At 49.2% G+C, this 24,375-nt stretch overlaps 1 protein-coding gene across 1 annotated transcript in view; it reads right to left on the bottom strand.

The window, feature by feature from the left end:
• The window catches only part of LOC106604321 (FERM and PDZ domain-containing protein 3), a 34,895-nt gene extending 20,831 nt beyond the window's left edge, over positions 1 to 14,064 (bottom strand). Inside the window, exon 1 of the mRNA XM_082974986.1 lies at positions 13,960 to 14,064. Coding sequence (XP_082831112.1) covers positions 13,960 to 14,064 — 105 coding nt within the window. The remainder of the gene's footprint in view (positions 1 to 13,959) is intronic.
• Positions 14,065 to 24,375: the final 10,311 nt, after the last annotated feature.

Genomic DNA, 24,375 nt, shown 5'->3' on the forward strand with positions numbered 1-24,375 from the left:
CTATTTAGGACTATATACTTTAGGTAATAGGGTTATATTTAGGACTATATACTTTAGGTAATATGGTTATTTTTGGGACTATATACTTTAGGTTAATGGGGGGTATTTGGGACTATATACTTTAGGTTATAGGGGGGCATTTGGGACTATATACTTTAGGAAATAGGGGGCCGTTTGGGACTCAGCCACTGTGTATTCTTTGCTCTGCTCCTTGTGGATTCATGAGCAATGTCATGAGTGTTGTTAGTCTATGAACAACGTTCTAAGAGCATCTGTGTGTGTGTGTGTGTGTGTGTGTGTGTTGTGTGTGTGTGTGTGTGTGTATGTGCAGCCAGCGACCTATTGTAACAGGTAGTTTGAGTACTGTAGTCTCCTAAATGGAAGGGTTGATGGTGGATGAATGTCCTAGTAACAGAGATGGAGATGCATTCACCTTGAATCACAGTGGTGTGGATACAAACGGACTGTCTGCTAAAACAAGTCAAGGATAAGCTGTATGGGCAATATTGACCAAGGATCACAATGACAACAATCTGATGCAACACAAAGTGGATGGGGAAATAAATAGTCATTTTAGTCAGGTGGAAAATCTTTGTCACTATACGACGTAAATCGTACAATTGAATGGAAATGTACACGTTATTCACTAAAGAGATCTGGTGTGGCGTCCTGGAGTGCAATTGATTGATTTGCATTTTACATTTGAATGTGATTCCATTCAATTAGACCACAGTAGAGTTCTTTTCCCTCTCTCTTTCTCGCTCCCTCACATTCTCTCTCTATCCATTTCTCTCTCTCTCTCTATTTTATGTCCCTCCCCTCCCTCCCTCCCTCCCTCCCTCCCTCCCTCCCTCCCCTCCCTCCCTCTTCCTCTATCATTCCCTCCCTCCATCCATTTCTCTCTCTCTCTCTCTCTCTCTCTCTCTCTCTCTCTCTCTCTCTCTCTCTCCTCTCTCTCTCTCTCTCTCACTCTCTCTATCTCTATATATATATATATATCCATTTCCCCTTTATGTCCCTCCCTCCCTCCCTCCCTCCCTCCCTCCCTCCCTCCCTCCCTCCCTCCCTCCCTCCCTCCCTCCCTCCCTCCCTCCCTCCCTCCCTCCCTCCATCCATTTCTCTCTCTCTCTCTCTCTCTCTCTCTCTCTCTCTCTCTCTATATATATATATATATCCATTTCCCCTTTGTCTCTCCCTCCCTCCCTCCCTCCCTCCCTCCCTCCCTCCCTCCCTCCCTCCCTCCCTCCCTCCCTCCCTCCCTCCCTCCCTCCCTCCCTCCCTCCCTCCCTCTTCCTCTATCGCTCCCTCCATCTCTCTCTCTCTCTCTCTCTCTCTCTCCTCTCTCTCTCTCTCTCTCTCTCTCTCTCTCTCTCTCTCTCTCTCTCTCTCTCTCTCTCTCTCTCTCTCTCTCTCTCTCTCTCTCTCTCTCTCTATATATATATATATATATATATATATATATATATACACTGCTCAAAAAAATAAAGGGAACACTTAAACAACACAATGTAACTCCAAGTCAATCACACTTCTGTGAAATCAAACTGTCCACTTAGGAAGCAACACTGATTGACAATAAATTTCACATGCTGTTGTGCAAATGGAATAGACAACAGGTGGAAATTATAGGAAATTAGCAAGACACCCCCAATAAAGGAGTGGTTCTCCAGGTGGGGACCACAGACCACTTCTCAGTTCCAATGCTTCCTGGCTGATGTTTTGGTCACTTTTGAATGCTGGCGGTGCTTTCACTCTAGTGGTAGCATGAGACGGAGTCTACAACCCACACAAGTGGCTCAGGTAGTGCAGCTCATCCAGGATGGCACATCAATGCGAGCTGTGGCAAGAAGGTTTGCTGTGTCTGTCAGCGTAGTGTCCAGAGCATGGAGGCGCTACCAGGAGACAGGCCAGTACATCAGGAGACGTGGAGGAGGCCGTAGGAGGGCAACAACCCAGCAGCAGGACCGCTACCTCCGCCTTTGTGCAAGGAGGAGCACTGCCAGAGCCCTGCAAAATGATCTCCAGCAGGCCACAAATGTGCATGTGTCTGCTCAAACGGTCAGAAACAGACTCCATGAGGGTGGTATGAGGGCCCGACGTCCACAGGTGGGGGTTGTGCTTACAGACCAACACCGTGCAGGACGTTTGGCATTTGCCAGAGAACACCAAGATTGGCAAATTCGCCACTGGCGCCCTGTGCTCTTCACAGATGAAAGCAGGTTCACACAGACGTGACAGAGTCTGGAGACGCCGTGGAGAACGTTCTGCTGCCTGCAACATCCTCCAGCATGACCGGTTTGGCGGTGGGTCAGTCATGGTGTGGGGTGGCATTTCTTTGGGGGGCCGCACAGCCCTCCATGTGCTCGCCAGAGGTAGCCTGACTGCTATTAGGTACCGAGATGAGATCCTCAGACCCCTTGTGAGACCATATGCTGGTGCGGTTGGCCCTGGGTTCCTCCTAATGCAAGACAATGCTAGACCTCATGTGGCTGGAGTGTGTCAGCAGTTCCTGCAAGAGGAAGGCATTGATGCTATGGACTGGCCCGCCCGTTCCCCAGACCTGAATCCAATTGAGCACATCTGGGACATCATGTCTCGCTCCATCCACCAACGCCACGTTGCACCACAGACTGTCCAGGAGTTGGCGGATGCTTTAGTCCAGGTCGGGGAGGAGATCCCTCAGGAGACCATCCGCCACCTCATCAGGAGCATGCCCAGGCGTTGTAGGGAGGTCATACAGGCACGTGGAGGCCCCACACACTACTGAGCCTCATTTTGACTTGTTTTAAGGACATTACATCAAAGTTAGATCAGCCTGTAGTGTGGTTTTCCACTTTAATTTTGAGTGTGACTACAAATCCAGACCTCCATGGGTTGATAAATTGGATTTCCATTCATTATTTCTGTGTGATTTTGTTGTCAGCACATTCAACTATGTAAAGAACAAAGTATTTAATAAGATGATTTATTTCATTCAGATCTAGGATGTGTTGTTTAAGTGTTCCCTTTATTTTTTTGAGCAGTATATATATATATCCATTTCCCCTTTATGTCTCTCCCTCCCTCCCTTTCTATGTCCTTTCTCTCTCTCCATCCATTTCTCCCTTTAAGTCTCTCCCTTTCTCTCTCCTCTCTCACTATCCATTTCTCCATCACGCTCTCCCTCAATGAACTGGAAAATACATTTCTGAAATCTAATATTGTGCCTTAATGGTAAGAGATATCAAAGTCATCTCAGAGCCTGACAGTGACAGCCTGACAGTGTCTCCTGATAGTGAGAGTCTGACAGTGAAAGCCTGACAGTGTCTCCTGACAGTGAGAGCCTGACAGTGAGAGTCTGACAGTGAGAGTCTGACAGTGAGAGCCTGACAGTGTCTCCTGACAGTGAGAGCCTGACAGTGTCTCCTGACAGTGAGAGTCCTGACAGTGAGAGCCTGACAGTGAGAGCCTGACAGTGAGAGCCTGACAGTGAGAGCCTGACAGTGAGAGCCTGACAGTGAGAGTCTGACAGTGAGAGCCTGACAGTGAGAGCCTGACAGTGAGAGCCTGACAGTGAGAGTCTGACAGTGAGAGCCTGACAGTGAGAGCCTGACAGTGAGAGCCTGACAGTGTCTCCTGACAGTGAGAGCCTGACAGTGAGAGCCTGACAGTGAGAGTCTGACAGTGAGAGCCTGACAGTGAGAGCCTGACAGTGAGAGCCTGACAGTGAGAGCCTGACAGTGAGAGTCTGACAGTGAGAGCCTGACAGTGAGAGCCTGACAGTGAGAGCCTGACAGTGAGAGCCTGACAGTGAGAGCCTGACAGTGAGAGTCTGACAGTGAGAGCCTGACAGTGAGAGCCTGACAGTGTCTCCTGACAGTGAGAGTCTGACAGTGAGAGCCTGACAGTGAGAGCCTGACAGTGAGAGTCCTGACAGTGAGAGTCTGACAGTGAGAGCCTGACAGTGAGAGCCTGACAGTGAGAGTCCTGACAGTGAGAGCCTGACAGTGAGAGCCTGACAGTGAGAGTCTGACAGTGAGAGCCTGACAGTGTCTCCTGACAGTGAGAGCCTGACAGTGTCTCCTGACAGTGAGAGTCTGACAGTGAGAGCCTGACAGTGAGAGCCTGACAGTGAGAGTCTGACAGTGGAGCCTGACAGTGAGAGCCTGACAGTGTCTCCTGACAGTGAGAGTCTGACAGTGAGAGCCTGACAGTGAGAGTCTGACAGTGAGAGCCTGACAGTGAGAGCCTGACAGTGAGAGCCTGACAGTGAGAGCCTGACAGTGAGAGCCTGACAGTGAGAGCCTGACAGTGAGAGCCTGACAGTGAGAGCCTGACAGTGTCTCCTGACAGTGAGAGCCTGACAGTGAGAGCCTGACAGTGAGAGCCTGACAGTGAGAGTCTGACAGTGAGAGTCTGACAGTGAGAGCCTGACAGTGAGAGCCTGACAGTGAGAGTCTGACAGTGAGAGCCTGACAGTGAGAGCCTGACAGTGAGAGCCTGACAGTGAGAGTCTGACAGTGAGAGCCTGACAGTGAGAGCCTGACAGTGAGAGCCTGACAGTGAGAGTCTGACAGTGAGAGCCTGACAGTGAGAGCCTGACAGTGAGAGCCTGACAGTGAGAGCCTGACAGTGAGAGCCTGACAGTGAGAGTCTGACAGTGAGAGCCTGACAGTGTCTCCTGACAGTGAGAGCCTGACAGTGTCTCCTGACAGTGAGAGTCTGACAGTGAGAGCCTGACAGTGAGAGCCTGACAGTGAGAGCCTGACAGTGAGAGCCTGACAGTGAGAGTCTGACAGTGAGAGTCTGACAGTGAGAGCCTGACAGTGAGAGTCTGACAGTGAGAGCCTGACAGTGTCTCCTGACAGTGAGAGCCTGACAGTGAGAGTCTGACAGTGAGAGCCTGACAGTGAGAGTCTGACAGTGAGAGCCTGACAGTGAGAGCCTGACAGTGAGAGTCTGACAGTGAGAGCCTGACAGTGTCTCCTGACAGTGAGAGTCTGACAGTGTCTCCTGACAGTGAGAGTCTGACACTGCCTGACAGTGTCTCCTGACAGTGAGAGTCTGACAGTGAGAGTCTGACAGTGAGAGTCTGACAGTGAGAGCCTGACAGTGTCTCCTGACAGTGAGAGTCTGACAGTGAGAGCCTGACAGTGAGAGTCTGACAGTGAGAGTCTGACAGTGAGAGCCTGACAGTGAGAGCCTGACAGTGAGAGTCTGACAGTGAGAGCCTGACAGTGAGAGTCTGACAGTGTCTCCTGACAGTGAGAGCCTGACAGTGTCTCCTGACAGTGAGAGACTGACAGTGAGAGCCTGACAGTGAGAGCCTGACAGTGAGAGTCTGACAGTGAGAGCCTGACAGTGAGAGCCTGACAGTGAGAGCCTGACAGTGAGAGTCTGACAGTGAGAGTCTGACAGTGAGAGCCTGACAGTGTCTCCTGACAGTGAGAGCCTGAGAGTGAGAGCCTGACAGTGAGAGCCTGATAGTGAGAGCCTGACAGTGAGAGTCTGACAGTGAGAGTCTGACAGTGAGAGCCTGACAGTGAGAGTCTGACAGTGTGAGTCTGACAGTGAGAGCCTGACAGTGAGAGCCTGACAGTGAGAGTCTGACAGTGAGAGTCTGACAGTGAGAGCCTGATAGTGAGAGTCTGACAGTGAGAGCCTGACAGTGTCTCCTGACATTGAGAGCCTGACAGTGAGAGTCTGACAGTGAGAGCCTGACAGTGAGAGTCTGACAGTGTCTCCTGACAGTGAGAGCCTTACAGTGTCTCCTGACAGTGAGAGCCTGACAGTGAGAGTCTGAAAGTGAGAGTCTGACAGTGAGAGCCTGACAGTGTCTCCTGACAGTGAGAGCCTGACAGTGTCTCCTGACAGTGAGAGTCTGACAGTGAGAGTCCTGACAGTGAGAGCCTGACAGTGAGAGCCTGACAGTGAGAGCCTGACAGTGAGAGTCTGACAGTGAGAGCCTGACAGTGAGAGCCTGACAGTGAGAGCCTGACAGTGTCTCCTGACAGTGAGAGCCTGACAGTGAGAGCCTGACAGTGTCTCCTGACAGTGAGAGCCTGACAGTGAGAGCCTGACAGTGAGAGCCTGACAGTGAGAGCCTGACAGTGAGAGCCTGACAGTGTCTCCTGACAGTGAGAGCCTGACAGTGAGAGTCTGACAGTGAGAGCCTGACAGTGAGAGTCTGACAGTGTCTCCTGACAGTGAGAGCCTGACAGTGAGAGTCTGACAGTGAGAGCCTGACAGTGAGAGTCTGACAGTGAGAGCTCCTGACAGTGAGAGCCTGACAGTGTCTCCTGACAGTGAGAGCCTGACAGTGAGAGTCTGACAGTGAGAGCCTGACAGTGAGAGCCTGACAGTGAGAGCCTGACAGTGAGAGTCTGACAGTGAGAGCCTGACAGTGAGAGCCTGACAGTGAGAGCCTGACAGTGAGAGCCTGACAGTGAGAGCCTGACAGTGTCTCCTGACAGTGAGAGCCTGACAGTGAGAGCCTGACAGTGAGAGCCTGACAGCTGAGAGTCTGACAGTGTCTCCTGACAGTGAGAGTCTGACAGTGAGAGCCTGACAGTGAGAGCCTGACAGTGTCTCCTGACAGTGAGAGTCTGACAGTGTCTCCTGACAGTGAGAGCCTGACAGTGAGAGTCTGACAGTGAGAGCCTGACAGTGAGAGCCTGACAGTAAGAGTCTGACAGTGAGAGTCTGACAGTGAGAGCCTGACAGTGAGAGTCTGACAGTGAGAGCCTGACAGTGTCTCCTGACAGTGAGAGTCTGACAGTGTCTCCTGACAGTGAGAGTCCTGACAGTGAGAGCCTGACAGTGAGAGTCTGACAGTGAGAGCCTGACAGTGAGAGCCTGACAGTGAGAGTCTGACAGTGAGAGCCTGACAGTGAGAGCCTGACAGTGAGAGCCTGACAGTGTCTCCTGACAGTGAGAGTCTGACAGTGAGAGCCTGATAGTTGGAGCCTGACAGTGAGAGCCTGATAGTGAGAGTCTGACAGTGAGAGCCTGACAGTGAGAGTCTGACAGTGTGAGTCTGACAGTGAGAGCCTGACAGTGAGAGCCTGACAGTGAGAGTCTGACAGTGAGAGTCTGACAGTGAGAGCCTGATAGTGAGAGTCTGACAGTGAGAGCCTGACAGTGTCTCCTGACAGTGAGAGCCTGACAGTGAGAGTCTGACAGTGAGAGCCTGACAGTGAGAGTCTGACAGTGTCTCCTGACAGTGAGAGCCTGACAGTGTCTCTTGACAGTGAGAGCCTGACAGTGAGAGTCTGAAAGTGAGAGTCTGACAGTGAGAGCCTGACAGTGTCTCCTGACAGTGAGAGCCTGACAGTGTCTCCTGACAGTGAGAGTCTGACAGTGAGAGCCTGACAGTGAGAGCCTGACAGTGAGAGCCTGACAGTGAGAGTCTGACAGTGAGAGCCTGACAGTGAGAGTCTGACAGTGAGAGCCTGACAGTGAGAGCCTGACAGTGAGAGCCTGACAGTGAGAGCCTGACAGTGAGAGCCTGACAGTGAGAGCCTGACACTGAGAGTCTGACAGTGTCTCCTGACAGTGAGAGTCTGACAGTGAGAGCCTGACAGTGAGAGCCTGACAGTGTCTCCTGACAGTGAGAGTCTGACAGTGTCTCCTGACAGTGAGAGCCTGACAGTGAGAGTCTGACAGTGAGAGCCTGACAGTGAGAGCCTGACAGTAAGAGTCTGACAGTGAGAGTCTGACAGTGAGAGCCTGACAGTGAGAGTCTGACAGTGAGAGCCTGACAGTGAGAGCCTGACAGTGAGAGTCTGACAGTGAGAGCCTGACAGTGAGAGTCTGACAGTGAGAGCCTGACAGTGAGAGCCTGACAGTGAGAGTCTGACAGTGAGAGCCTGACAGTGAGAGCCTGACAGTGAGAGCCTGACAGTGTCTCCTGACAGTGAGAGCCTGACAGTGAGAGTCTGACAGTGAGAGCCTGACAGTGAGAGTCTGACAGTGAGAGCCTGACAGTGAGAGCCTGACAGTGAGAGCCTGACAGTGTCTCCTGACAGTGAGAGCCTGACAGTGAGAGCCTGACAGTGAGAGCCTGACACTGAGAGTCTGACAGTGTCTCCTGACAGTGAGAGTCTGACAGTGAGAGCCTGACAGTGAGAGCCTGACAGTGTCTCCTGACAGTGAGAGTCTGACAGTGTCTCCTGACAGTGAGAGCCTGACAGTGAGAGTCTGACAGTGAGAGCCTGACAGTGAGAGCCTGACAGTAAGAGTCTGACAGTGAGAGTCTGACAGTGAGAGCCTGACAGTGAGAGTCTGACAGTGAGAGCCTGACAGTGTCTCCTGACAGTGAGAGTCTGACAGTGTCTCCTGACAGTGAGAGCCTGCCTGACAGTGAGAGCCTGACAGTGAGAGTCTGACAGTGAGAGCCTGACAGTGAGAGCCTGACAGTGAGAGTCTGACAGTGAGAGCCTGACAGTGAGAGCCTGACAGTGAGAGTCTGACAGTGAGAGCCTGACAGTGAGAGCCTGACAGTGAGAGTCTGACAGTGAGAGCCTGACAGTGTCTCCTGACAGTGAGAGTCTGACAGTGAGAGCCTGACAGTGAGAGTCTGACAGTGAGAGCCTGACAGTGAGAGCCTGACAGTGAGAGCCTGACAGTGTCTCCTGACAGTGAGAGCCTGACAGTGTCTCCTGACAGTGAGAGTCTGACAGTGAGAGTCTGACAGTGAGAGCCTGACAGTGAGAGCCTGACAGTGAGAGTCTGACAGTGAGAGCCTGACAGTGAGAGCCTGACAGTGAGAGTCTGACAGTGAGAGTCCTGACAGTGAGAGTCTGACAGTGAGAGCCTGACAGTGTCTCCTGACAGTGAGAGCCTGACAGTGAGAGTCTGACAGTGAGAGCCTGACAGTGAGAGTCTGACAGTGTCTCCTGACAGTGAGAGCCTGACAGTGTCTCCTGACAGTGAGAGCCTGACAGTGAGAGTCTGACAGTGAGAGCCTGACAGTGAGAGTCTGACAGTGTCTCCTGACAGTGAGAGCCTTACAGTGTCTCCTGACAGTGAGAGCCTGACAGTGAGAGTCTGACAGTGAGAGTCTGACAGTGAGAGCCTGACAGTGTCTCCTGACAGTGAGAGCCTGACAGTGTCTCCTGACAGTGAGAGTCTGACAGTGAGAGTCTGACAGTGAGAGCCTGACAGTGAGAGCCTGACAGTGAGAGCCTGACAGTGAGAGTCTGACAGTGAGAGCCTGACAGTGAGAGTCTGACAGTGAGAGCCTGACAGTGAGAGCCTGACAGTGAGAGCCTGACAGTGTCTCCTGACAGTGAGAGCCTGACAGTGAGAGCCTGACAGTGAGAGCCTGACACTGAGAGTCTGACAGTGTCTCCTGACAGTGAGAGTCTGACAGTGAGAGCCTGACAGTGAGAGCCTGACAGTGTCTCCTGACAGTGAGAGTCTGACAGTGTCTCCTGACAGTGAGAGCCTGACAGTGAGAGTCTGACAGTGAGAGCCTGACAGTGAGAGCCTGACAGTAAGAGTCTGACAGTGAGAGTCTGACAGTGAGAGCCTGACAGTGAGAGTCTGACAGTGAGAGCCTGACAGTGTCTCCTGACAGTGAGAGTCTGACAGTGTCTCCTGACAGTGAGAGTCTGACAGTGAGAGCCTGACAGTGAGAGCCTGACAGTGAGAGTCTGACAGTGAGAGCCTGACAGTGAGATCCTGACAGTGAGAGTCTGACAGTGAGAGTCCTGACAGTGAGAGCTGACAGTGCCTGACAGTGAGAGTCTGACAGTGAGAGCCTGACAGTGTCTCCTGACAGTGAGAGCCTGACAGTGAGAGTCTGACAGTGAGAGCCTGACAGTGAGAGCCTGACAGTGTCTCCTGACAGTGAGAGCCTGACAGTGAGAGCCTGACAGTGAGAGCCTGACAGTGAGAGCCTGACAGTGAGAGCCTGACAGTGAGAGCCTGACAGTGAGAGTCTGACAGTGAGAGCCTGACAGTGAGAGCCTGACAGTGAGAGCCTGACAGTGAGAGCCTGACAGTGTCTCCTGACAGTGAGAGTCTGACAGTGAGAGCCTGACAGTGAGAGCCTGACAGTGAGAGTCCTGACAGTGAGAGCCTGACAGTGTCTCCTGACAGTGAGAGTCTGACAGTGAGAGTCCTGACAGTGAGAGCCTGACAGTGAGAGCCTGACAGTGAGAGCCTGACAGTGAGAGCCTGACAGTGAGAGCCTGACAGTGAGAGCCTGACAGTGAGAGCCTGACAGTGAGAGCCTGACAGTGAGAGCCTGACAGTGTCTCCTGACAGTGAGAGCCTGACAGTGTCTCCTGACAGTGAGAGCCTGACAGTGAGAGCCTGACAGTGAGAGCCTGACAGTGAGAGCCTGACAGTGAGAGCCTGACAGTGTCTCCTGACAGTGAGAGCCTGACAGTGTCTCCTGACAGTGAGAGTCTGACAGTGAGAGCCTGACAGTGAGAGCCTGACAGTGAGAGCCTGACAGTGAGAGTCTGACAGTGAGAGCCTGACAGTGAGAGCCTGACAGTGAGAGTCTGACAGTGAGAGCCTGACAGTGAGAGCCTGACAGTGAGAGCCTGACAGTGAGAGTCTGACAGTGAGAGCCTGACAGTGAGAGTCTGACAGTGAGAGCCTGACAGTGAGAGCCTGACAGTGAGAGCCTGACAGTGAGAGTCTGACAGTGAGAGCCTGACAGTGAGAGTCTGACAGTGAGAGTCTCCTGACAGTGAGAGCCTGACAGTGAGAGCCTGACAGTGAGAGCCTGACAGTGAGAGCCTGACAGTGTCTCCTGACAGTGAGAGCCTGACAGTGTCTCCTGACAGTGAGAGCCTGACAGTGAGAGTCTGACAGTGAGAGCCTGACAGTGAGAGCCTGACAGTGAGAGCCTGACAGTGAGAGCCTGACAGTGAGAGCCTGACAGTGAGAGCCTGACAGTGAGAGTCTGACAGTGAGAGCCTGACAGTGAGAGCCTGACAGTGAGAGCCTGACAGTGTCTCCTGACAGTGAGAGCCTGACAGTGAGAGCCTGACAGTGAGAGCCTGACAGTGAGAGTCTGACAGTGTCTCCTGACAGTGAGAGCCTGACAGTGAGAGCCTGACAGTGAGAGCCTGACAGTGAGAGCCTGACAGTGAGAGTCTGACAGTGAGAGCCTGACAGTGAGAGCCTGACAGTGAGAGTCTGACAGTGAGAGCCTGACAGTGAGAGCCTGACAGTGAGAGCCTGACAGTGTCTCCTGACAGTGAGAGTCTGACAGTGAGAGCCTGACAGTGAGAGCCTGACAGTGAGAGTCTGACAGTGAGAGCCTGACAGTGAGAGCCTGACAGTGAGAGTCCTGACAGTGAGAGTCTGACAGTGAGAGCCTGACAGTGAGAGCCTGACAGTGAGAGCCTGACAGTGAGAGTCCTGACAGTGAGAGCCTGACAGTGTCTCCTGACAGTGAGAGCCTGACAGTGTCTCCTGACAGTGAGAGCCTGACAGTGAGAGTCTGACAGTGAGAGCCTGACAGTGAGAGCCTGACAGTGTCTCCTGACAGTGAGAGCCTGACAGTGTCTCCTGACAGTGAGAGTCCTGACAGTGAGAGTCTGACAGTGAGAGCCTGACAGTGAGAGCCTGACAGTGAGAGTCTGACAGTGAGAGCCTGACAGTGAGAGCCTGACAGTGAGAGTCTGACAGTGAGAGCCTGACAGTGAGAGCCTGACAGTGAGAGCCTGACAGTGAGAGCCTGACAGTGAGAGTCTGACAGTGAGAGCCTGACAGTGAGAGCCTGACAGTGAGAGCCTGACAGTGAGAGCCTGACAGTGAGAGTCTGACAGTGAGAGCCTGACAGTGAGAGCCTGACAGTGAGAGTCTGACAGTGAGAGCCTGACAGTGAGAGCCTGACAGTGAGAGTCTGACAGTGAGAGCCTGACAGTGAGAGCCTGACAGTGAGAGTCTGACAGTGAGAGCCTGACAGTGAGAGTCTGACAGTGAGAGCCTGACAGTGAGAGTCTGACAGTGAGAGCCTGACAGTGAGAGCCTGACAGTGAGAGCCTGACAGTGAGAGCCTGACAGTGAGAGCCTGACAGTGAGAGTCTGACAGTGAGAGCCTGACAGTGAGAGCCTGACAGTGAGAGCCTGACAGTGAGAGTCTGACAGTGTCTCCTGACAGTGAGAGCCTGACAGTGAGAGTCTGACAGTGAGAGCCTGACAGTGAGAGCCTGACAGTGAGAGTCCTGACAGTGAGAGCCTGACAGTGAGAGCCTGACAGTGAGAGTCTGACAGTGAGAGCCTGACAGTGTCTCCTGACAGTGAGAGCCTGACAGTGAGAGTCTGACAGTGAGAGCCTGACAGTGAGAGCCTGACAGTGAGAGCCTGACAGTGAGAGCCTGACAGTGAGAGCCTGACAGTGAGAGCCTGACAGTGAGAGTCCTGACAGTGAGAGCCTGACAGTGAGAGCCTGACAGTGAGAGCCTGACAGTGAGAGCCTGACAGTGAGAGCCTGACAGTGAGAGCCTGACAGTGAGAGTCTGACAGTGAGAGCCTGACAGTGAGAGCCTGACAGTGAGAGTCTGACAGTGAGAGCCTGACAGTGAGAGCCTGACAGTGAGAGCCTGACAGTGAGAGCCTGACAGTGTCTCCTGACAGTGAGAGCCTGACAGTGTCTCCTGACAGTGAGAGCCTGACAGTGAGAGTCTGACAGTGAGAGCCTGACAGTGAGAGCCTGACAGTGAGAGCCTGACAGTGAGAGCCTGACAGTGAGAGCCTGACAGTGAGAGCCTGACAGTGAGAGCCTGACAGTGAGAGTCCTGACAGTGAGAGCCTGACAGTGTCTCCTGACAGTGAGAGCCTGACAGTGAGAGTCTGACAGTGAGAGCCTGACAGTGAGAGCCTGACAGTGAGAGCCTGACAGTGAGAGCCTGACAGTGAGAGCCTGACAGTGAGAGCCTGACAGTGAGAGCCTGACAGTGAGAGCCTGATAGTGTCTCCTGACTGACAGCTGGATGTCATTACAATAGTACATTGTGTGTACCAAATGGCACCCTATTCCCTTTTTAGTGCACTACTTTTGGCTAGCGCTTGGGTCAAAAGTAGTGCACTACATAGGGAATAGGGTGCCATTTGACACGTAGCCACAGACATTATAAAATACTGTGAATTGAAGGGAGTGGGCTTCTCAGAACTAGGCCTGTTCTTCATATACTATGGAGAGAGTCTTACCATCATTGACGTCATTAGATATTTGTATTTGTTTGGGGGAAGTGATGGTTACACCCACTGGGCACAGACGTCAGTTCAAAGTCTAGTTTTGATTTACATTTGGTTTAGTTGTCAACTAACGTGAATTCAACATGAACTCAACCAAATAATTACCCCTGTCATTGGATTTAGGTTAAAAGTTGGATTCCCTTACGTTGATGACATTTTCAATATCCAATCAGTTTTCTATGTTGATTCCCCAGCATCACATTACTTAATTTTTTTTAATGACGTGGAAACAATGTTGATTCAATCAGTTTTTGCCCAGTGGGTAGTCAATATGTTTGCATTTCATGTGCAGTTTAAATGGGCATGAAAATATATATTTTTTAAAAGATCAAAGACAAATATTTGACAGTTGTATCTTAAAGCATAATTGAGAAATAAATAATTAAAGTTGGAACATTTGTGGCATTTTGGGATTACCCAAGCCTCCTTTAAGATGCAAAGCAACATTTGGTGCTATATGAAGCTTTACCGCTTACTCTGTAATATGAGTAGTATTTTACAATCTATTGTTGAACATAATATACTCTTCGGGCATATCAACGTTCCAGACTGGGATCTCTGGTAGTTTTAGAGTAGCAGAGATCATTTTATACAGATATATTGGTATAGTAAGCAATGTAACCAATCAAAACCCTCCTATTACTTGTGTCATTGAACATCCTGCAAATCACCAGCAGAGGGCGACCATTTTGAATCCATTTTCACATTCACTCTGTTGGTAATGCTTACAAATTGGATCATGCACTGTATACGTACCCTGACAGTGGTGCGGCTGTCAAACGTAAAGGACTTGATCTGACCATTCTCCAGGAACACCTTCAGCACATTTGGTATGAGTAGCAAAGTGTCGTCCTTTAGCATTGTCTGTGAGAGAGAGACAGAGAGGGTGGGCAGAAAGGGAGAGATAGAGAGAGAGCGGGAGAGAGAAAGAGAGGGAGAAAAAGAGAGAGAGAGTGAAAGAAAGAGAGAGGGAGGGAGAGAAAAAGAGAGAGGGAGGGAGGGGAGGGAGGGAGGGAGGGAGGGAGGGAGGGAGGGGAGGGAGGGAGGGAGGGAGGGAGGGAGAACGAGATGGAGTGAAAGAGAGAGTGAGGGATAGAGAGAGGGAGAGGGGGGAGGGAGGGAGGGAGGGAGGGAGGGAGGGGAGGGAGGGAGGGAGGGAGGGAGGGAGGGAGGGAGGGAGGGAAAGAGAGAGAGATGGAGTGAAAGAAAGAGAGTGTGGGAGAGAAAGAGAGAAACTGTAAAACCTGAGTGCCTCTTATAGCAGTAAGAGACAAAAAAACGTAAAAGGTCAAAATCGCACATCAACATGGTACAGTACATCTACTAAACCCCAGAGTAGAGGATCAGGGCTATAATTGAATGGTGTTGGAAGTATGTAACTGTGGAATGTGCAGATAGAAGTACATTCCATCTAAAAGCAGTTAAGAAGGGACCAGGCTGGAGCTTCCAGAGTGCAATGGAGGAGCAATACCTTATTTGAACCGGGGCAGCCTGAATTGGGACAAAACTCAGCTTTAGGAACTCTGCCTGGATACATTGTGCTGTGATCAAAGAGAAGCTTATTACATTTCCTCAATACATCCATTTAATATGTATGCGCCGGTGTTGCAAGTACAATTGGTAGCTAGCTGGCTGAATAGACTATAAAGTGCAGTCGATACGTAGGCCAGGGAGAACTGCAGGAGGCATGATGACTCAAGGTTATTCTGCTTTTATCAGCCACTCATCAGAAAAGTTTCCTCTGCTGGAGTTGAATTCAGTCCAGGTTGGGAGATGGGGCGTGACCGGTATTCACTCTTTCCGGAGGTACTGTCACCAGGAGGGTGAATGAAGTAAGTGAAGAGAGTTGGTGACTCAAAGCCCCAGTCACACACAGACACATCATCCACTGCTGGTCTGAAAACCACTTAGAGAACAGAGAGAGAGTGAAAAGGCAAAGAGAAAGAGAAGGATGGGGATGATCTACAGTATAGCCCCTCACAGTTACAGTATATTCCCTCACAGTTACAGTATAGCCCCTCACAGTTACAGTATATTCCCTCACAGTTATAGTACATTCCCTCACAGTTACAGTATAGCCCCTCACAGTTATAGTATATTCCCTCACAGTTTCAGTATATTCCCTCACAGTTACAGTATAGCCCCTCACAGTTACAGTATAGCCCCTCACAGTTACAGTATAGTCCCTCACAGTTACAGTATAGCCCCTCACAGTTACAGTATAGCCCCTCACAGTTACAGTATAGCCCCTCACATCTACAGTATAGCCCCTCACAGTTACAGTATAGCCCCTCACAGTTACAGTATAGCCCCTCACAGTTATAGTATATTCCCTCACAGTTACAGTATAGCCCCTCACAGTTACAGTATAGCCCCTCACAGTTACAGTATATTCCCTCACAGTTACAGTATAGACCCTCACAGTTACAGTATAGCCCCTCACAGCTATAGTATAGCCCCTCACAGCTATAGTATAGCCCCTCACAGTTACAGTATATTCCCTCACAGTTATAGTATAGCCCCTCACATCTACAGTTTAGCCCCTCACAGTTATAGTATAGCCTCTCACAGTTACAATATATTCCCTCACAGTTACAGTATAGCCCCTCACAGTTATAGTATAGCCCCTCACAGCTACAGTATATTCCCTCACAGTTACAGTATAGCCCCTCACAGTTATAGTATAGCCCCTCACAGTTACAGTATAGCCCCTCACAGTTATAGTATAGCCTCTCACAGTTACAGTATATTCCCTCACAGCTACAGTATAGCCCCTCACAGTTATAGTATAGCCCTTCACAGTTACAGTATATTCCCTCACAGTTACAGTATAGCCCCTCACATCTACAGTATAGCCCCTCACAGTTACAGTATAGCCCCTCACAGCTACAGTATAGCCCCTCACAGCTACAGTATAGCCCCTCACAGTTACAGTATAGCCCCTCATAGCTACAGTATAGCCCTCTCACAGTTACAGTATAGCCCCTCACATCTACAGTATAGTCCCTCACATCTACAGTATTGCCCCTCACAGTTACAGTATAGCCTCCTCACAGCTACAGTATAGCCCCTCACAGTTACAGTATAGCCCCTCACATCTACAGTATTGCCCCTCACATCTACAGTATTGCCCCTCACAGTTACAGTATATTCCCTCACATCTACAGTATTGCCCCTCACATCTACAGTATTGCCCCTCACAGTTACAGTATAGCCCCTCACAGTTACAGTATAGCCCCTCACATCTACAGTATAGCTCCTCACAGCTACAGTATAGCCCCTCACAGCTACAGTATTGCCCCTCACAGTTACAGTATAGCCCCTCACAGCTACAGTCAATTCGGAAAGTATTCAGACCCCTAGAATTTTTCCACATTTTGTTACGTTACAGCCTTATTCTAAAATTAATTAAATTGTTTTCCCCCCCTCATCAATCTACACACAATACCCCATAACGACATCACAATACCCCGTATTGACATTACAATACCCCATAATGACAAAGCAAAAATCGTTTTTTATTTTTTTATTTACAACTGGTGGACTCCAATCAAGTTGTAGAAACATCTCAAGGATGATCAATGGAAACAGGATGCACCTCAGCTCAATTTCGAGTCTCCTAGCAAAGGGTCTGAATACTTATGTAAATAAGGTATTTCTGTTTTTTTTTATATACATTTCCAAACATTTCTAAAAACCTGTTTTCGTTTTTGTCATTGTGGGGTATTTTGTGTAGATTGATGAATAAGCTTATAACGTAACAAAATGTGGGAAAAGAGAAGGTGTCTGAATACTTTCCAAATGCAATGTAGGTAGCTTAGCGGTGAAGAGCTTTGGGCCAGTAACCGAAAAGTTAAAAATCTGTCAATGTGCCCTTGAGCAAGACACTTAACCCTAATTGCTTCTCTAAGTCGCTCTGGATAAGAGCATCTGCTGAATGACAAAAATGTAATAATATTGAATATGATGAGAGGTAATGAAATGAATCCTTCAGTAAATTTGAGCATCATTTAGAATAGACTGACTACACTACAGATGTATCCACATAAGATGTCAGCCAGGATACACTCTTACAAAAAAAGATACTATCTAGAACCTAAAAGGGTTCTTCGGCTGTCCCTATAGGATAACTCTTTTTAGATCCAGGTGGAAGCCTTTTTGGTTCAAGGTAGAACCCTTTTGGGTTCCATGTGAAATTCTTTCCACGGAGGGCTGTACATGGAACCCAAAAGGGTTCTACCTTGAACCAAAAAGGCTTCTCCTATGGGGACAGCCGAAGAACCCTTTTGGAACCCTTTTTTCTAACAGTGTAGTTTAGAATTCCTCCTAGTCCACCGTGGCTTCTCTCTAAGACCCAAGGGAAATGATGGTGGCAGAAGTAAAGGTTGAATTTAGCATAACAGGCTGTGCTGTGTGACCCGAGTGTGGAGCAGAGCAGTGCAGGCAGGGTCTGTCTCCCAAATAGCACCATGTCTCCCAAATGGCACCCTATTCCCTATATAGTGCCCCTGGCTCTCATCAGAAGTATATACGGGCTCTGTTTTGGACGCAACCATAGAGAAATGGAGCATTATGAGAGCCACAGGGCTCCTTCCCAAATGGCACCCTATTCCCTACATAGAGCCCTATTGGCTCCTGTCAAAAGTGGTGCACTATGTAGGGAATAGGGTGCCATTTGGGATGCATCCATAGTAGATGTAGTCCTCATCTCTCTTTCCCTCTACGAAGATAAACTCCACATGCTCAGGTTAGGTGGTCTGCACTGATATGTAAGTCCAAACCAATCAATCCCCATTCCCAGCCTGATCCCAGGAGACGGATAGACATGATTAAACATTCTGCAGAAGGGGGATTGTTCAATCTTTACCAATCATACACCCAGGGGAGGAGGACCATCTCTCTCTATATATATCTGTATAGCAGGGGTCTACATGCAGTCTAATCTAGGCTATAGGTGAGATCTATGGTATTATCATGTGTGTTATTGATCCCCCTTAGCCCACAGGCTGCTGTGTGTGGATGTGTGGGTGTGTGGGTGTGTGTACGTCATGCATGAGGGGATGCTTACTTTCCTGGTAATGAAAGACCACGAGCCAGTAACTCTCCCGTTAGCTCCCCGGGAACTCTCCTGTTAGAGGCTCCCCAGTTAGCTCTCCTGTTAGAGGCTCCCCAGTTAGCTCTCCTGTTAGAGGCTCCCCAGTTAGCTCTCCTGTTAGAGGCTCCCCAGTTAGCTCTCCTGTTAGAGGCTCCCCAGTTATCTCTCCTGTTAGAGGCTCCCCAGTTAGCTCTCCTGTTAGAGGCTCCCCAGTTAGCTCTCCTGTTAGAGGCTCCCCAGTTATCTCTCCTGTTAGAGGCTCCCCAGTTAGCTCTCCTGTTAGAGGCTCCCCAGTTAGCTCTCCTGTTAGAGGCTCCCCAGTTATCTCTCCTGTTAGAGGCTCCCCAGTTAGCTCTCCTGGTAGAGGCTCCCCAGTTATCTCTCCTGTTAGAGGCTCCCCAGTTAGCTCTCCTGTTAGAGGCTCCCCAGTTAGCTCTCCTGTTAGAGGCTCCCCAGTTTTCTCTTGTGTTCAGGCTCCCCAGTTTTCTCTCGTGTTAGAGGCTCCCCAGTTTTCTCTCGTGTTAGAGGCTCCCTAGTTAGCTCTCCTGTTAGAGGCTCCCCAGTTTTCTCTTGTGTTAGAGGCTCCCCAGTTTTCTCTCGTGTTAGAGCCTCCCTAGTTAGCTCTCCTGTTAGAGATTGACCAGTTTTCTCTTCTGTTAGAGGCTGACCAGTTATCTCTTCTGTTAGAGGCTCCCTAGTTAGCTCTCCTGTTAGAAGCTCCCCAGTTATCTCTCCTGTTAGAGGCTCCCCAGTTATCTCTCCTGTTAGAGGCTCCCCAGTTAGCTCTCCTGTTAGAGGCTCCCCAGTTATCTCTCCTGTTAGAGGCTCCCCAGTTAGCTCTCCTGTTAGAGGCTCCCCAGTTAGCTCTCCTGTTAGAGGCTCCCCAGTTATCTCTCCTGTTAGAGGCTCCCCAGTTAGCTCTCCTGTTAGAGGCTCCCCAGTTAGCTCTCGTGTTAGAGGCTCCCCAGTTTTCTCTCCTGTTAGAGTCTCCCTAGTTAGCTCTCCTGTTAGAGGCTCCCCAGTTTTCTCTTGTGTTAGAGGCTCCCCAGTTTTCTCTCGTGTTAGAGCCTCCCTAGTTAGCTCTCCTGTTAGAGGCTGACCAGTTTTCTCTTCTGTTAGAGGCTGACCAGTTATCTCTTCTGTTAGAGGCTCCCTAGTTAGCTCTCCTGTTAGAAGCTCCCCAGTTATCTCTCCTGTTAGAGGCTCCCCAGTTAGCTCTCCTGTTAGAGGCTCCCCAGTTATCTCTCCTGTTAGAGGCTCCCCAGTTAGCTCTCCTGTTAGAGGCTCCCCAGTTAGCTCTCCTGTTAGAGGCTCCCCAGTTATCTCTCCTGTTAGAGGCTCCCCAGTTATCTCTCCTGTTAGAGGCTCCCCAGTTACCTCTCCTGTTAGAGGCTCCCCAGTTACCTCTCCTGTTAGAGGCTCCCCAGTTAGCTCTCCTGTTAGAGGCTCCCCAGTTAGCTCTCCTGTTAGAGGCTCCCCAGTTTTCTCTTGTGTTCAGGCTCCCCAGTTTTCTCTCGTGTTAGAGGCTCCCCAGTTTTCTCTCATGTTAGAGGCTCCCTAGTTAGCTCTCCTGTTAGAGGCTCCCCAGTTTTCTCTTGTGTTAGAGGCTCCCCAGTTTTCTCTCGTGTTAGAGCCTCCCTAGTTAGCTCTCCTGTTAGAGTATGACCAGTTATCTCTTCTGTTAGAGGCTGACCAGTTCTCTCTTCTGTTAGAGGCTGACCAGTTATCTCTCCTGTTAGAGGCTGACCAGTTATCTCTCCTGTTAGAGGCTGACCAGTTATCTCTCCTGTTAGAGTATGACCAGTTATCTCTCCTGTTAGAGGCTGACCAGTTATCTCTCCTGTTAGAGGCTGACCAGTTATCTCTCCTGTTAGAGGCTGACCAGTTAGCTCTCCTGTTAGAGGCTGACCAGTTATCTCTCCTGTTAGAGGCTGACCAGTTATCTCTCCTGTTAGAGGCTGACCAGTTAGCTCTCCTGTTAGAGGCTGACCAGTTATCTCTCCTGTTAGAGGCTGACCAGTTATCTCTCCACCCCCATATGTGTGTTCCCTACAGGTTGTAGCTTTAGTTTAGGGAAATGTGTCCAGACTGGCAGGGAAATGTGTCCAGACTGGCAGGGAAATGTGTCCAGACTGGCAGGGAAATGTGTCCAGACTGGCAGGGAAATGTGTCCAGACTTGCAGGGAAATGTAAACTTGTGTGCTCATTGATTCCACTCTTACGACTGGTTAGCAACAGACACCAAGACTGCATCCCAAATGTCATCCTATTCCCTATTTTAGTCATTTTATTCCCTTTTGACCAGGGCCCATAGGGCTCTGCACTATATAAAGAATATGAATTGGGATGCATACAGATGATGTTGAAACCAAGCAGCTGAAGCGTAACTTGTTATTCATAAATTGCACAACAAGTTGTCAATAGGAACAATGAGAGATAAGCTTGTTGGCTTGACTGTAGAGCCAACTTCTCTGGGCTTTGAGAAGAGAACTCAGCCTGCGTCCAAAATGGCACTATATTCCCTATATAGTGCACTACTTTTGACCAGGGCACATATGGCTCTGGTCAGAAGTAGTGCACTATGTAGGGAATAGGGTGCCATTCGGGACACTTCTTCAGAGCTCAGAGACAGTAGGGAGAGGGCCTTCACAGCCAAGCAGGGACTTTACATGTCCAGCCTAACAGTGTAACACTGCTGCTGCAGCTGAATTCAAATGTGTCCAATGTTTAACAAACATCTTAGAAACAGTTTAGAGGTGCAGCCTGCGGTCTACCAGAGAGAGGGGACATCGATCTGGAGGAGAACAGTTTATAATCAAAAGCTGCACTGTGTTGGACCCAAGGCTGTTTTGTATGGTGCAGGTAGTCAGCTACCCAAAATACAAACAAGGTGATGGAGAGGAAGAGGATTTTCAGCCATGTTTAATCAGCCGGGAGACAGGCCCAGACCCAGGGTAAAGAGAGAACAAATGAAGGAGAATGTTTTAGAGAGAAGTGGAGAAAGAATGAATAGTGAGAGAAATTGTGTTAGAGAAAAATAGAAAGAGTATTAATGATTGAGAAAGCAAGAACAACATAGAAGAAGACAGAAATGGAGAGAGAGATAGAAAGAAGAGTGCAGGTGTGAGAGAAGGATCACCAGCGGAGTGGTACTTACTGAGTCTGGGTCACTGAAGGATCACCGGGGAGTGGTACTTACTGAGTCTGGGTCACTGAAGGATCACCAGCGGAGTGGTACTTACTGAGTCTGGGTCACTGAAGGATCACCACCGGAGTGGTACTTACTGAGTCTGGGCCACTGAAGGATCAACAGCGGAGTGGTACTTACTAAGTCTGGGTCACTGAAGGATCACCAGCAGAGTGGTACTTACTGAGTCTGGGTCACTGAAGGATCAACAGCGGAGTGGTACTTACTAAGTCTGGGTCACTGAAGGATCACCAGCAGAGTGGTACTTACTGAGTCTGGGTCACTGAAGGATCAACAGCGGAGTGGTACTTACTGAGTCTGGGTCACTGAAGGATCAACAGCGGAGTGGTACTTACTGAGTCTGGGTCACTGAAGGATCACCACCGGAGTGGTACTTACTGAGTCTGGGTCACTGAAGGATCACCACCGGAGTGGTACTTACTGAGTCTGGGCCACTGAATGATCACCAGCGGAGTGGTACTTACTGAGTCTGGGTTACTGAAGGATCACCAGCGGAGTGGTACTTACTGAGTCTGGGTCACTGAAGGATCACCACCGGAGTGGTACTTACTGAGTCTGGGCCACTGAATGATCACCAGCGGAGTGGTACTTACTGAGTCTGGGTCACTGAAGGATCACCAGCGGAGTGGTACTTACTGAGTCTGGGTCACTGAAGGATCACCAGCGGAGTGGTACTTACTGAGTCTGGGTCACTGAAGGATCACCAGCGCAGTGGTACTTACTGAGTCTGGGTCACTGAAGGACACTTGTTCTGAAAAGCGCACTTTGGGCGGGTTGGTTCTCAGATGGGCCTTCTTAGCTGCACTTATAAAGGCTGACTTAGGTGACTAGAAGAGAGGAAAGACAAAGACATTTAGGGTTTATTAACGGCATTAACAATTCAAATTAAGCAAATTAGAAACGTTTTTATTTCATTTTATGCTTTGAAACCATATTGTTATGTTTGGCAAATTCTTGATTTAGTTAGATGGTTAAATAATTGGGACGTTTTAAATGAAAGTTTAATTACATGCCAGGCTGAACATGAGTCTCTAATACAAAGGCGACAAAAAGACTGCTATGTGTTTGGGCATAATTTAACCTTTATTTAAAGTCCGTTAAGAACAAATTCTTATTTACAATGACAGCCTAGGAACAGTGGGTTAACTGCCTTGTTCAGAACGACAGATTTTTGTCAGCTCAGGGATCCAATCTAGCAACCTTTCGATTACTGGCCCAACGCTCTAACCACTAGGCTACCTGCCGCCACCACAGTGCTTTTGAAACAGAAGTTGATATGAGAAATCCTAGTAGTACAGTTGCCATGCAGCCTATAGAGGTGATTGTGTTCAGTAGCACTGGGTTATGGTTCTATGTGGAACCATAATGACTCAAAGAACCCTTTGAGCCCAATGGTTATTTTCATTTCAAAAAGGGTTTATTCCTCTTTTAGTGATAATTAAAGGCTATGAAGTTGTGTAAAGTACTTAAGTAAAAATACTTTAAAGTCCTACTTAAGTCGTATTTTTGTGTATCTGTACATTACTTTACTATTTATATTTTTGACAACTTTAACTTTTACTTCAACCGAAAGTACTAGTTACATTTTGAATGCGTAGCAGGACAGGACAATGGTTCAATTCACACACTAATCAAGAGAACATCCCTGGTCATACATACTGCCTCTGATCTGACCGACTCAATAAACACAAATTCTTCGCTTGTAAATTATGTCTGAGTGTTGGAGCGTGCCCCTGGCTATCTGTAAATGATGTCTGAGTGTTGGAGCGTGCCCCTAGCTATCTGTAAATGATGTCAGAGTGTTGGAGCGTGCCCCTGGCTATCTGTAAATGATGTCAGAGTGTTGGAGCGTGCCCCTGGCTATCTGTAAATGATGTCTGAGTGTTGGAGCGTGCCCCTGGCTATCTGTAAATTATGTCTGAGTGTTGGAGTGTGCCCCTAGCTATCTGTAAATGATGTCAGAGTGTTGGAGCGTGCCCCTGGCTATCTGTAAATGATGTCAGAGTGTTGGAGCGTGCCCCTGGCTATCTGTAAATGATGTCAGAGTGTTGGAGCGTGCCCTTAGCTATCTGTAAATGATGTCAGAGTGTTGGAGCGTGCCCCTGGCTATCTGTAAATGATGTCAGAGTGTTGGAGCGTTCCCCTGGCTATCTGTAAATGATGTCTGAGTGTTGGAGCGTGCCCCTGGCTATCTGTAAATGATGTCAGAGTGTTGGAGCGTGCCCCTAGCTATCTGTAAATGATGTCAGAGTGTTGGAGCGTGCCCCTGGCTATCTGTAAATGATGTCTGAGTGTTGGAGCGTGCCCCTGGCTATCTGTAAATGATGTCAGAGTGTTGGAGCGTTCCCCTGGCTATCTGTAAATGATGTCTGAGTGTTGGAGTGTGCCCCTGGCTATCTGTAAATTATGTCAGAGTGTTGGAGCGTGCCCCTAGCTATCTGTAAATGATGTCAGAGTGTTGGAGCGTGCCCCTGGCTATCTGTAAATGATGTCTGAGTGTTGGAGCGTGCCCCTGGCTATCTGTAAATGATGTCAGAGTGTTGGAGTGTTCCCCTGGCTATCTGTAAATGATGTCTGAGTGTTGGAGTGTGCCCCTGGCTATCTGTAAATGATGTCAGAGTGTTGGAGCGTGCCCCTGGCTATCTGTAAATGATAATAAGAATAATACTTATGCTGATTGGATAATATAAGGAATGTAAAATGATTTATACTTTTACTTTTGATACTTAAGTATGTTCTAGCAATTACATTTAGTTTTGATACTTAAGTATATATATACTGGGTGACTTTCACTTTTACTTAAGTCATTTTTTAGTAAGGTATCTTTACTTTTACTCAAGTATGACTTTTGGTTACTTTTCCACCACTG

Source organism: Salmo salar, chromosome 05 (genome assembly GCF_965601325.2).
Source record: "Salmo salar chromosome 05, fSalSal1, whole genome shotgun sequence".
Taxonomy (NCBI): domain Eukaryota; kingdom Metazoa; phylum Chordata; class Actinopteri; order Salmoniformes; family Salmonidae; genus Salmo; species Salmo salar.